The sequence below is a fragment of the Mugil cephalus genome, chromosome 5 (genome assembly GCF_022458985.1).
Source record: "Mugil cephalus isolate CIBA_MC_2020 chromosome 5, CIBA_Mcephalus_1.1, whole genome shotgun sequence".
Lineage (NCBI taxonomy): Eukaryota > Metazoa > Chordata > Actinopteri > Mugiliformes > Mugilidae > Mugil > Mugil cephalus.
In genome coordinates, this window is record NC_061774.1 from 17928277 (window position 1) to 17943905 (window position 15629).

A 15629-nucleotide genomic window follows, 5' to 3' on the forward strand; every position below is an offset into this window, starting at 1 on the left:
GTTTCGTAGTATTATTTGTCCTTCATGGGTCTTTTTAATGTATCTTCTTTAACTGTACTGTTTGAATGTGGACCCCAGGAAGACTAGCAGTGCTCTAGGGCACAGCTAATGGGGATCCTTATAAATAAACACATACATATCACATTGTTTTGATATCTGGGGGAACAAATGCTTATTAATTGTTCAGAATATACTCACAAGACAAGTGGTCCAGAAGAACAAATGAATCCTGAATGGTCAGGTGCGGATGGTCATAAGCTACACAAGAAAAAGAAGATACTTCACTTTAAATCGCCCCAATTAGAATTTATAATCAATATTTATATAAACAGACATTTAACAAAGTGATTTCAACCACTATATGAAAGTGGAAGAGGAAACTATCAATGGATTTGTTGTCGAATCACTACTCCTGTGACCATCGATAACAGAAAATTCAGAAGTGATAACTCATAACAATAAACTCTTACAGATGTCCCTTCGTAATATGAGCGCAGTAAACTTTATCAATTGTCGTTACCAAAAAAATATGCTCTTTACTCGCATGTGAATCATTAGGCGCTCGTGTGAGACCATAAAAGCCATGCAAATGTTGAGATCCGCTCCACTAGACTGTCCCATGACTGGACTGACAGAGAGTCATACCAAGCTGGACTGAGTGACACATGTCTGTGGCAGCAGAGGTGTCAACAGGAACCAGCGCTAACCAATAGCTTATGAATATCTTTGCCCCATCTCTCGTTTCAAGGTAAACCAAGACCTTGCTGTCCCACTAAACCATCAACACGCTGTCATAGGGGGTGTCTGAAACCACTCGTATTGAGGAGCTCAGTTTTCATATTACTGTATGAACTGGCAAAGTGATCTGTGAGTTTTGTCATGTGACAGCCAGCGCGATAGGTAAACAGGATGCTAGATCGTAACGGCCCCAACAGCGACAGTCGCTGTTGTGAGAGGCGGGAGGAGGGCACAACACAATCATGGGTCTCTCGGCCTACGAGCGCAGGAAAAAACCACATGTGCAAACAGTTAGAAGTTTAACAACATTTTTCGGATTTGTCCCAGGAGGGTTGTGGGAGTTTCTACCACAAGCCATAACCTCACCTAAGTGGTTAGGGACAAAGGCACAAAACTCTGAGCACCTGATGCCCCTAGAGCTTCTGTTTATTAGTCAAATAGAAACAACTACTGGTATTTCTGTTCTCTTACAAAAGCACAAGGTGTGTGAGTGTATATCCCAAACCACAAAAGAGACTCTACACTTCTGCAATATACTGTACAGTCTTCAATTCCGGTATTGTACAATATATAATATTCTACTCAATTTGAGCTTTAACATTGCTAAAAAGCTCAGTGCAATTCCAAAACTTTTTGTCTCTGTACCTTGAACACAAATGAACATAAATCTAATCTGATTTCAATCACATCAGGTCAAATGGTTACACACAATTTTAGTGCGGTGGCAAATTTTTCCACAAAAGCACAAATTAAGAGTGACACACTTTAACTATTTAAAGAATTCTCCCATAAAACTTAAGTTGAAGCCACTGACTGATAGACAGGTCACCATCCAATACTAGAGACACACAAAGGTAGTTATTAAATAAATAAAAAAAAGAGACCACGTTCAGTTAGATTATATTTATTCAATTAGAAATAAGTTAAATATTACAAACATTCTCTCCGTTATGCTTGTTTTTTGTTCTTTCCTTTGTTCTTCGTTTTCTTCCTCAGTCTGCAACAGAACAAGGATGGGAAATTAGTCTGGAGCAAAATTTAATTACTCATACCACAGAAATATACAAAGCAACGTGAGGGCAAGCCAGACGGGCAGCAGAAACAATAAGGCACAATAAACAACGTGGCGGAGGATTACAGCGCCTGCCGCGGCCGACAAACCCTGTGACAGACACCACATAGGAAACCACTGAGGACAACTGGAAACCATTATTGAATGTCCAACGCTGCACCGCTGAGAGGCACTCACCTCACGTGGCTCCACTCGCTCCACTGTGAGTTACAGAGAGCATCCTTAGCCCGAACGCACACCGCCTTAGCGCTGTGTTTCACTTGAAACTGACAAATGTCTGTAGAGTGGAAGGTCAGGCTCTGAAACAAGCAGAAAACAAATGACATATTAGATCACTGAAGTCACGTGACCCTCTGTCTTCCCTCATCTTCTCGTCCGGTGCGTGGGATTACTTGTCATTTCTTGCTTTCTTTCTTTTTGTTTTCTTCTTTTTTTTTTTTTTTTTTTTACTTTGCTTCAATTTGTGAAACTCACATGACAGTCTGTAAGTTCCTCTTACCTTCAAGGCTTTGGAGTCAGTGCACGGGTTGCCACATCTCTTACATCCACGTCTGAGCTGCGCAATTTGGAAAGTGAGAGGAAAGTAGGAGTAGGGGCTGCTCCAGGAGCTCGGGTAACTCCACTCTATCACAGTGGCGTTGATTTTAGCAATCCTCACCTTGTCTGGTTTCACTAATCGAGAGTGGAAGTAAAAGACAGGGTGAGGTGAAAGCGAGGGCAGGAAGAGAAAGAGAACGGAAAGATTCCCGGTAGATGTGTCTCACCAATCTCCGACAAGTAGAAGTGTTTAGAGTAGCTCTCCACCAGAAAGTGCTTGGTCATGACATAGACGGTGATGTGGATCTGCTGGCTCTCCTCTGCGTAGGGGCAGTGCCGCTCGTCCAGGCAGGAGATGCTGTTCGCGTCCACTGAACAGCTGAAGTTACTGTGACTGGAGGAGCACATCCAATGCAGGTCGCTAGTGTCCACAGAACACTGGGTGTGATTGTCGTCAGAAACACTAAAAAAAAAAAAAAAAAAAGTATGGCAAAAGGACAATGCACATTATTTACGAGCTTTATTGTTTGTATAAAGACAGATGCCAAGACCTTCCAAATACATGGAATTTACTTTGTTATGTTTTATTTCAGAATATATTATTTATGGATATGGCTGCGTAGCCTCAGCTCCGACGTGAGTCAGAGGGCCGTGTTATTGCTGGAGAGCAAGACAGAAAACATTTCAGCAGCCTGCGAGCTTACCGTTGAGCTCTGATAAATGCCACTCTGCCAACGCGACTGCTGTGCCAGGTCCAAGAGCAGTGGAACTCTCCGCTGTAATTCTGAGCGGAGCACTTCAAGTAATCTTCTAATGATAAAAAGTCACAGAAAGAGAAGCAATTCAGCAGCGTAAACACTTTAAAAGATCCCAAGCACTAGCAGTTTCATCACAGCGAGTGATGAGCCCATACCTCCGTCGGTTTTCAGGAGAATCTTCCTCCTTTCCACCTGGTTCTCTCGGATTAAGACCACGGTGTGATTAAGGAGCGATCCGTCCTTGCCGTGGCAGGAGTAATTGCCCCCTCCTAAGCTTTCCTCTAGCTGAACCAGATACGAGTTGCCGCTCTGCGTTTGGTCCACTCCATTCTTCTTCCAAAAAATATCTTGGCTCTGGTTGTCTCTCCTTATAATCTCCTCTGGCGATTCAAAGCAACTCAGGGGAAACTGGCCCACGGTGCCGTCCACCTCCAAGACCAGAACTAGCGAGGCGCACACACACACACACACACACACACACACACGTACACATTTAGGTTATAGAGGAATTATTTGAGCTGGGACTTAAATACTCTCATACAAATCAGACTTACTGTTTGGCAGAAGAGTCCAGTGGCTTAGAGGGTTTTGGTAGGTGACTTGTAGGAATGCACAGACGATGAAGAAAACAAATAACTTCATCTGACAGATGAATGCAAAGAGGGATAAAGAGAGGCAGGTAAATGACGACAGAACATGAGACAGGAAAACAAAAACAAGAACACACACACACGCAAGGGTAAGCCTTTCATAATTATTAGAACATATTCATTCGTAATCTCCTCTGCTGCTATGATGCTTTAAAAATGTCCTACTGAAGAATTAATAAATTCTTTTCTTATCTACGACATAACATACAACATTCTGCGCTTAAAAAAGCCATCAATTTGCACCAATACATTCAAATCAAACAAAAAATAATAATCAAGAACAAAAGCTTGAGGGAAAGTGCATGTACAGACAAGAAAAAAATAAATAAATCCTTAGTCTTTAGTTTTTATGATACTAGCCTCTAATTTCTACTGTTATTATGAAAAACAGACAGAAATTATCTAATCACACACAGTTGTAGATTTATTTGAAGAGAGCTTTTCACATTAACCAGTATTTTCACGGCTAGTTACATATCACCTATTTGTCTTTCAGTTAAATTAAACAAGTTGACCGTAACAAATCAAGCATCCTACCTTGTCCTTCATTTCCAGATTCAATGGCCATTCTGCGATGCTGCGCGACTTTTATACAGGCAACTGACATTACATTGACAAACTTCCCCCACATCACCTAGGTGGAAAAAGTCCAGAGGAACTTCGCTTTCCTGATGAACAGAACAGTTTAGCACAGAGCCTTGGCCAATGAAGACGTAATATATATATATATATATATATATTTATCACTCCCTAACCACTTCATAATAATCCTTCGTGGGAATTTGTTCCCTTTCATATATTGTTTGCTAACTCACGTTTGTTTACTTTATGATTTGCGCAGGATATTTCCTGTTTACGGTTATTTCATTTTCAGTTTGGTCGGGATATTTTGTTTGTTTGGTATCAAAGGAAGCGGATATAATTTACATGGTTAGTTGCGACCGAACTTAAAACGCGAAAATCAAACACGTCCCATGTACATTGAATTTCTGTTTTGTTTAGGGTTTTTTTCCCACCCCGTTTCACCTGCCGACTCCTCATTTCTCTCGCGATACCAGAAACCTTTTTTTAAAAAAACAAAAAAACAAAAAACAAAGCGTGCAATCTACCCAGCATAGCTAGGCTATGTCAAACCTAAAGGTAAAACAAATGTGTAACTACGAAAAATTACATTACCTGTTTACTGTGATAACAGAAGGCAGATAAATGCTAAGGAGGGTAGTTTCGGGAAATTAATAAAAAAAAAACGGACTTGGAAAAAAAAAAAGCTGACGTTGTTGGCAACATTTTCTTAAACGTTTATCTGTATGGTCGAGTGGCGAGCACCTTTATGGCCTCGCGCCCACCGGATCTGTAATGAGACTTCCGGTCCTAATCCTACATAATGAAAAGTCGTTCATTTCTAAATAAATGTTGTTCCAAACCACACAATTCTATCACAACATGTTGTACTACTAATGTTTCCCCCGTCTGTTTGTACGAGAGAACGTGAATCCCGTCGTGACGTGAATCTACTACCTCTTATCCTCACTTGGGTCGCGGGGGTTGCTGGAGCCTGTCCCAGCCGTCACCGGGCGAGAGGCGGGGTTCACCCTGGACAGGGCGCCAGCCTACTGCTAGACAAACAACCGTTCCCGTCGTGACATTTTGAGTCTAAATATTAATTTGGATTTAAATCATAAACTCAGATGAGAAGATAAAATAAATAAATAAATAAATCCCAAATTCTGGAAAATCCAAGGACTCAAATAAATAACTAAATAAATAAATAAGGAAGCAGGTGGCACATGGGAGCAGGACCTGAAGTGATGAGACACATGAGTCATTCAAAATGAAACAGGAAACTAGAAGATTACTCCGTGTTACAGGAATTTCCTTGAGAGACTGGACACGGATGTTGTGGAGATAATGCTCATGAAATCTCTGTCCTCTAGTCAACCTTGTTCCGCCAAGAGACGCTTAACTGAGTAGGCTGCCTCACTATGAATCATCCGGCAGACGGGGTCTTGAGGAGGGCACCAGTGTGCTCCTTGGCAAAGGGAAATTTAGTCAATTCAAGAACTTCGTGGTGGTAAGAATGACAGTGTTACCTTGGGACGGGGGCGACCCGGTGAAAAGGTTTGTTCTCCTTTTTTACACATTGTTAAGTTGAATGAGTGATGTAACATGCCCCAAGGGCAGGCCTAAGGTACTCAGTCGTCTCTAGAAGTAAAACAGTCTTCTGATATAAACAAGGTGATACAAACTCTTGAGATCTAGCAAGAACCGTGGCCCCTTATAAAGTCTCTGTAAACTCTCAGACGCAGTGGATACTCACTGAATGACATCACTGAGGCCCCAGTACTTGATGGAAGTGCAAAGATCTGCCCTTGAGCTTTCAGACAGGGGTCAAGTGGGTTAATTTACCTCCTGCTGAAAAGTTTTCAAGGACGAGGCAGGACCTTGTACACTGCCTGGACCAGGGACCGTGGCTCTGTCTACCAGAGATATGCACGTATGTTATTCCATACAGATCCTACTATCGCACTCAAGTCCTTTAAAATTAACCTCTGCGGCCTTCCACTTTCCACTTTAGTCCCTGTACCGTTATCATCACCTTAAAATACATTTTGAGGGACTTTCAGAGGCTTGCTTTTACAGGTTCTATGACCACAGAGGGCGATGCTGAGACTTCTCAACACTCCCAACCATTTCCTTCTTTCTAATGCCTCCACGGCACGTACGCAAGCAGTGACTCGCAGCATCCTTGGCAGGCTGGAATAGGTTTGATATGATAGACCAGAGTGGCAGTAGCAATTTGGTTTCGGTATCTGACTCGGTACGTCAGGTGAGTTTCCACACTGCTTGATTTTTGTGCACTGGCGCTTGTATGCAGAAGAAAATGGTGTACAAAGCCCATCATGCCGGAAAATGAAATACTAAAAGTCATTATTGGGTATTCCCTCAGAATACAAAAATGTATTTGTTATATATCCTGCATTACATTTATTTGGTATTCATCCTTTCCTCAACATGACGTCATCTGACAACATGGTAGCCAAGATGTCATTGAACAGGTCTGACAATCCCGTTCCATTTATAGCAACTTAAGATTCTGCCAAACACACCCACAGAGCAATGAATAGATGGCCTATAACAAAAATCAAAATGGAAGGAGACAAGAAACAGAAACGCAGTAGGAAACAATAGTAAATCAGACAATAAACAGATCAATGTTCATGTGATAAGAGAGCTGAAAAGAAACACAAGCAGGTCAAGACTTAACGCAACTAGGTAGAAAAACAGCTGTATTTTCCCCGGGACCTGTGGCATTACGATATTCTTCCAGCTAAAATTTGTATTACACAAATTGTAAAAGATGTTAAACAGAGCCACAGACTTAATAAGACAATTTGGGAGTTGCCCACATCTCCCAAAACGTGACTTGTTCAGCGTAAGACCAGCGTAAGACAATTTACTTCGAAGCTCCTTTTTGTACTTTCCCATGTAGTGGTTGTACATTCTAGCCCTTCAACTTTCACTGTTGCGCTTTCATTCCACGTGCACAAACGGAAAACCCAAATGCAGACAAGCAAGGTCGAAACAATTAAGCTTGACAGGTAGGAGAGATGTGATAAACAAGAGGAGGTATCTGGTTGAGTAAGGTGACAACAAACAGAACATGAATGACGCGAACACAGGATTTAAAAACGCATTTTTAAGAGAGCCAATGAGGAAAGTGGGAATGTTGTTCGAGAAAGTCAGGTTAATGTGATTGCAGGGAAAGTCCATGTGCTTTGGATTGAGGATTGCAGGTCCTAGGCTCACTGGTCAAGATAAACAAGGAGGTGTGCCATTAAAAACACACAGTACTAACACACAGTTTAGTTATTAAACTTATTTCCTTCCTGTAAAATACAGTAAGTGATTATGTTTACTTGTACCACATAAGAAAAAAAAAACACCTACTGTATCATAAGGGACGCGAGCAAGTGCAATTAACATCAGTCTATCTGCTGTTAACTTTACAAGGTAGGTTAAATATTAAAAGAGAACAGAGTGTAACTGTGTAAAAAATAATTCTTAATGTAGTACTTATATTCAACCACTAGATGTCCTCGGAGGGTTACAGCCGTTCATCCTGTAACCTACACTTTCCATCAGAAATCAACCTAACAAGTAGTATTCATAAATACCCAAAATCTTCACAGTTTGCTGTTTTATTACATCACCAATACCATGGCACAAGTGCACCCCTTTTCTTTTTTTTCTTTTCTTTCTTTTTTTTTTTAAGTACGGGCTCGGATTTAATTGAGTGCGGCTGGTGTTCTTGCTCAAGTGTCATAACTAGAAGTTCTGCAGCTGTTGAGAATTACACGGCTGGGCAAGGGGCTCTGTATGGGCTTGTGATCTGTGGCTGTACACTGGAATGTCTCCCAGATGCCCCCAAACCATAACAGCTGGAATGAAATCAGTGTAATGATCTCATTTAAGAGAGAGATGGAAAGTGGAGAAACGAGGGGGGGAAAAAAGACAATAGTGATGTAATGCGTGCGTGAACGTGTGTCCACGTGTGAGTGGTAAAGAGAGTTGAAGGAAACAGTGGATGGAGATAAAGAATTGTCAAGTCTTTCAAAGTGGTTCTCTTCTTTCAGGCAAAGCGCAGATTTGTCGCCTGTGGCGTTTAATTCGTTTTCTCTCGTGAAGAGTCACTGTAAAGCAATAGCAACCTGGCAGCTTTGTTGCTGCAATAATTGCGGGAGGAAATGTGTGTGTTCGCATTCACAGATTCGTGGCATTTTCTGTGACTGCGAGTGGTACACGCTAAATCGTAGCTCCTGCTCTCAGCGTTCCTCTTTGCAGAGAACCGCTAATAATTAATACAGACTCAGTTCACCGTGTTAAAGAAGTCAAACAGTTAAGTGAGGAATTTTCTGAGTCTGAAAGTCAGATGAGATTTGACTACAGAGAGCTGAGAAGGAATTGGCAGAGAATTACAAGTGAACGCTTCTCTGTGAACTGTACGTGACTCTTCCATTCGTTCATTCTTCCTGTATTCTGATCCCACACACACAGTGGATGACATTTAAATGTTGTGTCAAGTGTTGCTCTTTGAGGGTTCATTACACTGTAGAAGAAGCGGGTCTTCATCTTTTTCTGTTGTCCGCTGTTATTCTGAGTCTATTTTTATTTTTGAGCCATTCACCCCAAAGTCCATTATTTTTCATTCTTCCTTATCATAACACCACAAATCTGAAGCCACATTGCAGGGTCCACGATGCAGAACGGAGCTGCGCTTTGCTAATATTACACTCGCTGAAATGCAAGCAAGTCAAGTGAATCACAAATAGTTGCTGAATAATCATTAGCGTTTGCTGTCAGAGCCCGGCAACTGAGAGCACAGCTGATTAAAATCTGAACATAATCCGATAACTGTCAAAAATAATATGCTGCTGCTGAGCTATTAACCTTATAAACTGTTCTTAAATAGGCTTTTGTACTGTGCTGCGATAGCTCGGGCCGGCTTGGACTGCCCCGACTGAAGACAGCATTAATCAGCCTAAATTTAGCCTGCATGTACCGTGACGCAAAAGAAAAGCACTGCACTTGATCTGTGACGTGACTCCTTAGGAAAAAGTGAACTAGGCACGCATGACTGAATATTTGCTTCTAGTGACAATGGGGCAGGCCGAGATTTACGGTGTTTGCCACCGTTCCCATCTTAGTTTGGTGTGTTAGCATGCCTGTATATTTGGCAATACGGACAAAGTAAAGCTGATGTTTTTAAAGAGAAAATCTAAAGAGTTCAGCCTCTGGGCGACCATGACCATCCATCAGATAGCTGCGGATTTATTTTAATAAGCCAGTCAGCCAGTTCACCAACCCAAAAAACAAAAAAACAAAACAAAACAAAAAAAACATCACCCCTATGTCCTTGTGGCTGAAGAGTACAGGGAAGAAGTTCCTTTATCACTACAGTGGCACCTACTAGGTTTCATTGTGTGTTTAAAAAAAGCTCCCTCTCATTCCTACTACGCGCATAAATCACTGTGATGGGGGCAGCAGTGACCTAGTGGTCTGAAAAGCGTGCAGAGGAGTGTCACGGTTTGAATCCCGGGACTGATAGGTAGAAATGTGGAAGCCTTCACCTTGGCATCCATGGCTGAAGCGTCCTTGAGGAATGCACCTTCCTCTCCAAGCATGCTTCACGCTGCAGCTCACTGTGGAGCGCTAAAAATTGCATATTGGAATAAATAAATACACAATTAATTAATTAATTGATTAATTAATTATGTAATTAATTAATTTAATGTGTCAATTAATTCAATAAAATGTCATTATTTTATTAAAATAGGAAATAAACATATTTAATTATGTCGCTTTTGGTCCATTAAATGTAGCATTATTTGATAAAAATGGGAAATAAATACATTAAATTAATTAATTATGTCATTCACCACACCACTGTCGAACAGAAAGGATCAAAAAATACATTTGCATGCGTCAAACTGGATAATTTCCAATTATACTCTATCAGTTGTCCCTTCTGTGTGGGATCTAACAAGTGGGTGCAGCGTTGTTAAAGAATGGCCGCGACTTTTCCACTACTCGCCTCTTCAATGAAGTGCCGAGAAACAGAATATGTCCTCAAAAGACTAGTGATTAAATTTTCACGATTGCGAAACGTGTCGGCGTGAACGTTACGATCAAAGACCCCCCTGACCCAAGCCAGATCAAATCACCCTTTAACTGGACCGAAGCAAGGGGAGTGAACGCCAGAAGCCCGTACCAGAGTTCAAAGAGTTCAATTCAAGTTCTAATGCGAGGCGATGAAGAGTTATTAATGAAATCGACGTCCCACCGTGCCACACTCTTTATCGTTCGCTCTCAGGGAAAATGTAGGCTGATGTGTCTCCGTTTATCGGCCTCCGTCAGAAGAACAGGGCCAGTGAGGGGTAGCCTGCTGGAGAGAGGGGGTTTGTGGAGAGAATTTCTCTTCCATTATATCACTTTTTACCAGACCGCCTATAAAGTTTCCTCTTCAAATACTAAAAGCGAGTTTCTCTCGCTTAAGTTTTTAAGTCTAAGGCCCAATTTTCATATCGAAAAAAAAAACTTGTTAGAGAAGAAGGAGTTGATCAAATGGCCTTGCAGTTTGGCTTTACAAAGGAGCAGTGTGTGTGTGTGTGTGTGTGTGTGTGCGTGTGTGTGTTTTGTCCCTCTCAGAAAGAAACAGTGATTTTCTCAGCAAACAACAGAAGAGGAAGAGAACAATCAATTGAAGAATACAGTGATTCCAGAAAACGTCGAGGACATTGATTTTTTTCCTATTGTGCATTTTTGAATTATGGGGAAGTGAACGCTGGTGTCTCTGTCACAAAGACAGGAGAGCTGTTCATTATCCCAGGACTGATATCTTATAAAGTGCTATAAACTGTAATTGGCATTTCGAATTGCTGTGAGGAACGCGAATGAAGACGCAGCTAAACCTCCCTTTCTCATACTGGTGTTCATGAAAGTGTGCAGCAGTTTAATATTTTGGCAGCAGTCATTAGAAGCGCTCATAATTAGAACTTCATTCTCAAATTGTAAGTTTTGGATTATTCCACAACTGCCTTTATTAAAAACTTGCAAGATTAGTTTCAATGTCTCACACGTGGCCAGAACTCTGAATGTCCTTCTTTGTTCCCAGGCGGGATAGTTTTTCTTTCCTAAGAGCCCAATGTGTGTGGGATCGAGCTTTTTTTTTTTTTTTTTTTGACTCAGTATGTGGGTGGTACTGTACTTTAAAAGGAGCTGGTCCCTGTACAATGTGTTGTTGTTTCTGTCTGACAACTTTATCAGACTGTCTTATAAGGTCAGCGACTGTCGCCTCTGTCTGTGCGGGCGCATTAAGAGCGCATGCTTGCGATCAACGAGGACAAATGAGTTAAGTGACTCATCACTTCTCTCTAAGTATTATTTCCAGCATCTGCATGTAACAGGGACTCCAGCTGTCCAAATGAGCTGCTTAGAATGACTCAACTTTGGCCTGCCTGTTATCTGTGAAAGTTAGGCGAGGCGCCAAGCTCCACATGAATATTGCTCTTTCCCTTTTTTCTCGGTAATTACTGCGTTTCTTCCTGCGCTGCCGCCTTAACAGTGGCACAGGACAAATGTCTGAGCTCTCGCCGAGGAGCCTGGCATTCTGCCTGGGAGTTTTTTTTGTTTTGTTTTGTTTTTTTCTTTTTTTTCAGCGAGAAGTTAAGCCAGGGAAATCGGAGCCGAAATGGGCTAATCTGTCCTGCTATGTGCAGCGTAGTACATCACCAACTTCTCCATGGCAACGTCAACATGCTGTTGCATGTATCGTCGTGATAATGAAAGGGTGACAAAAAGACAAAGAGGACACAAAGGTGCTGTCAGTTCTTTAAAGGCGGTAACACTTAAGTGATTTCCAGTTGAAGGGTCTGACAGGGTTGATGTTAAAGCCATGTTGTCTTCAGGCTGGGATTGTCTTCGCTTTATTTGTCCACATGTGTGAGCACGCACACCGACAGACAGAAACCCTTTGTCAGGCTACGCCTTTGTTCTTAAATACTTTACTTTCACTTACTCCTACAAAGTGCAATATATTCAAATGAATTTGCCTGGAGAGTGTAAGAGAAAAACACAGAAAATAGAAATAACAGGAATAAAAGGGACCAGTTATAACCCATATTCAGCCTTGACAACCTGTCTAGAAATATGCATGAAATCACAATATGTGCTTTTGTTGTCTGAAGGAGCAGAATGCCACTTATGAGTTGGCTTATCTGTGCAGTGCATACACTTATTTTCATGCCAGCCAGACTAAGACAACCAGACAGACTGGAGAGTTTATTGTATATTGTGCATCCTCTATTCTATTTCTTATTTCTTTTGTACACAGCTGCCGGAAATATAAATTCCCGGAGGGAGTCGTCCCAAACGGATCAATAAAGTCAAGTCCAAGTCTAAGGAGTCTAGATGTGTTTCTTTTTGGCAAACCGTCATGCAGCATATATGCAAATGAAATTGTGGCAATTTCATTGTTTCAAGTCTCAGAAGCACCGATCAGCCAAAACATTAAAACCACTGGTGAAGCGAATAGCGTTGACCATCTTGTTACAATGCCATCTTCTGCTGGGAAAACTTTGGTCCTGGTATTTATGCGGATGTTACTTAGACGCACAACTAAACCTTGCTGCAGACATGGCACCCAGACCCACTTGCAACCATACTCTTGAACAGGAGCAGCCGCCCCGAACAGGACAAAAACTATTTAGAAACAGCTAAAAAATAAAATAGAACAAATGCGTTAGGCCAGCCTCCAAAATCTCCGTATCCCAAACTGATCGGCTATGTGTAGGATGCAGCGGAACAAGCTTGAGGCACAGAGACTGGTCCCCTCAGACACAAAGGCTTCCACTACTAATGTCCTGGTGCCCGACACCACAGGGCACCCTCAGAAGGCCCATGTCCATTCTCTGATGTGCCGATAGGTGAATGTTGTAAATCTGGCATGGTTTTTCATAGCTGTTTATACTGAAGTTACAGTTCTAGAATAGGCAGAGACGGGCTTAAAGTGTAGAGAATTAACATCCAAACTGGAGGAAATGTGTAGGCTCAGAAACGACTGAACAAAAGAAACAAGAAACAACTAATGAAGAAATAGAGCAACATGTTCATGAAGTGAATCGCCCTCACGCCAAGAATGGTTCTGGGTTCAAATCCACCGGCTGTCCGGAGGCAGCTGGGTTTTGCTCCTGTTGCCTCTCTGGCCTCCTCACACATTCTAACGACATGCTTGTTAGGTTCAGTGGGAATAGTAAATTGACCGTGAGTGACAACGGCTGTTTGTCTTTAAGATAAATGGTGACAGACAATGATTGGATAAATAAAATATTTATTTTAAATATTCAGTTGCAGGCATTGACTTTTATCAATGCCCTTTTTATGCTGACGTCCCCAAAAGTGTGTTTGTTTCCTTTAGGCCACAGCTCTCTCTGATGGGTTTGTTTTAAGGATGGCATGTTTCACCTACAGCTAGAATTCCTTTTGCACATGTGTTGTGGTTTCAAAATAAATACAAACGTTATACTTGGAAGCAACTCCATGCACAGCTAAACGCTTAACCGTATATAAAGAAATCCTATACCTTTCCTTCAGCTTGGATGTAAATACGCTCAGATTAAAGCCCTGAATCAGTCCATATTCAGCACATAACTGGTTTATGTCTTGGATAATGTTTTTTTTTTTTGTAAAAAAAAAAAAAGAAATGATCGGTGTTAAAACATATATGGACCTGACTTCTCATGGCTAGGAAGAAGGGATATGCTCCGGCTTCTTAAACCTTCTGAAGCTACTGTTGTCACTATGCCAAGAACATGGGCCGACTATATAAACAGTTGTACAGTGTGTTATTCCCGTCAGTCAGATCTGTTGAGTGATGCTGCGCAGCCTCGCTGTGTATCTCTGGGGAGACGGTTTGCCATGTAAGACGGCTTTAATGAGAGAAAGTCTACAGTATCCCTTATATTTGATTAAAGGTTGTGCTTCTTCCCGCAGATGCATTCAGGCGCACTTTTGGATCAAAGAGTGCAATGTACAATTAGCGGCGGTGCGGGCAACGACAATCAATGTAATGGACTATTTCGGTCTGGTCACACTGAACTATCTGGGCTTCACAAGCTGATATGGGCCGAAGTGGACCTGTGATGCTGTGCCAGTGGAATGTCAAGCGTCCAACGAGGCTGCCTCTTCAAAGGCAGTGTCGTGCCATGGCATTGTTTTCTCTTTCTTCACTTGATGAATAGCCGCGGCAAGTGTAGTGTGAGAAAGACTCAACGGGGAAATCGGAGCAGCTGGTGGATCATGTCTAAATGTTAAAATGCCTTCTGAGAAAAAAAAGAATAAAAAAAAGAAAAAACATCACTGAAGATAATAACTCACTACACCGGAACACAAAAAATGGCCAGCCGAACAGTCGCAGCCTATGACAAAGCTTTCAACGTGGCTTTTATTGTCATCGTGTATTATGTGTGAAGAATTACAATGACACCCACATGCACAGTGGTGAGATGAATGGGTGAACTGAGAACCCAGGGCCCCAACATAATGCGAGGAGGGCAGGAGAATCCTAACAAAGAACAAAACCTCCAGTCACCAATCACCTCCACAAAGCTACCTTTGTTGTTGCATTTGGTTGAAAATAATAAAAAAAAAAAAACAGTGTGCTCAATGGCTTACCATGCAATGCATGAAATGAGCATCTATTTTATTTTTCCCTCCGTGTGTGTAGTGACAGCCAAGACATTCATAGAGGCTTCATGTGGACGTTGGATCTCTATGAACCCCTGCAGACTACGCAGATGACAAAACACTGTACACCCCACACAGACAAGTGACAAAAACACTGTCATCCGATTCGCTTTTCTCGCAATGTACCTGCTTGTAGACAGGCAAGAAATAGGTAAACTTCTTCCTGGGAGATGGAGCTGAGCGAGGTAATTCCGTGGGACTCATCGCTTCTCAGCGAGCCGTACGTTTCCAGGACTCTTAAGCGATCCCTCTCATCCTGGACACAGACTATTTAACAGACTCCCCTCTGGCAGGCGGCTGGGATCCATCGAGTGCAGGACCACTCACACGGCGAGCAGTTTTTTTCCCAGTCGCAGTGTATCTGCTGAACAATGCCCCCACCCCCCACAGACAAACACACCACCGTCACACTGTAAGTGTTCCTTTTGTAGTTTATACAGTAAATGTCAAGTTGAGGGGTTTTGATCGAGGGCCCAAATGCAGGACAAGGGAAATGAGGACAGTGTTCAAACAAAATACAACTAAAGATAAAACTTAGACAAAAAGCGCTGCAGAGGGCAGGTTAATACAAAA

The 15629-nt window shown here is 42.0% G+C and overlaps 1 protein-coding gene across 3 annotated transcripts; it reads right to left on the reverse strand.

Annotated features, from left to right (window-relative positions):
• Window positions 1-1626: 1626 nt before the first annotated feature.
• Window positions 1627-15385, reverse strand: il12ba (interleukin 12Ba). Of its 3 annotated transcripts, none has more exons than XM_047584485.1 (8): window positions 15183-15385; window positions 3660-3747; window positions 3261-3548; window positions 3052-3157; window positions 2575-2810; window positions 2310-2482; window positions 1988-2109; window positions 1627-1735 (listed from the first exon to the last, which is right to left on the reverse strand). In XM_047584485.1, the coding sequence occupies exons 1-8, from the start codon at window positions 15258-15260 to the stop codon at window positions 1687-1689; spliced, it is 1140 nt and encodes a 379-aa protein (XP_047440441.1). In that variant the 5' UTR covers window positions 15261-15385; the 3' UTR covers window positions 1627-1686. The 3 variants fall into 3 exon arrangements, with proteins under 3 accessions (XP_047440441.1, XP_047440440.1, XP_047440439.1); XM_047584484.1 differs by lacking the exon at window positions 15183-15385 and adding an exon at window positions 5059-5255; XM_047584483.1 differs by lacking the exon at window positions 15183-15385 and adding an exon at window positions 4293-5010.
• Window positions 15386-15629: the final 244 nt, after the last annotated feature.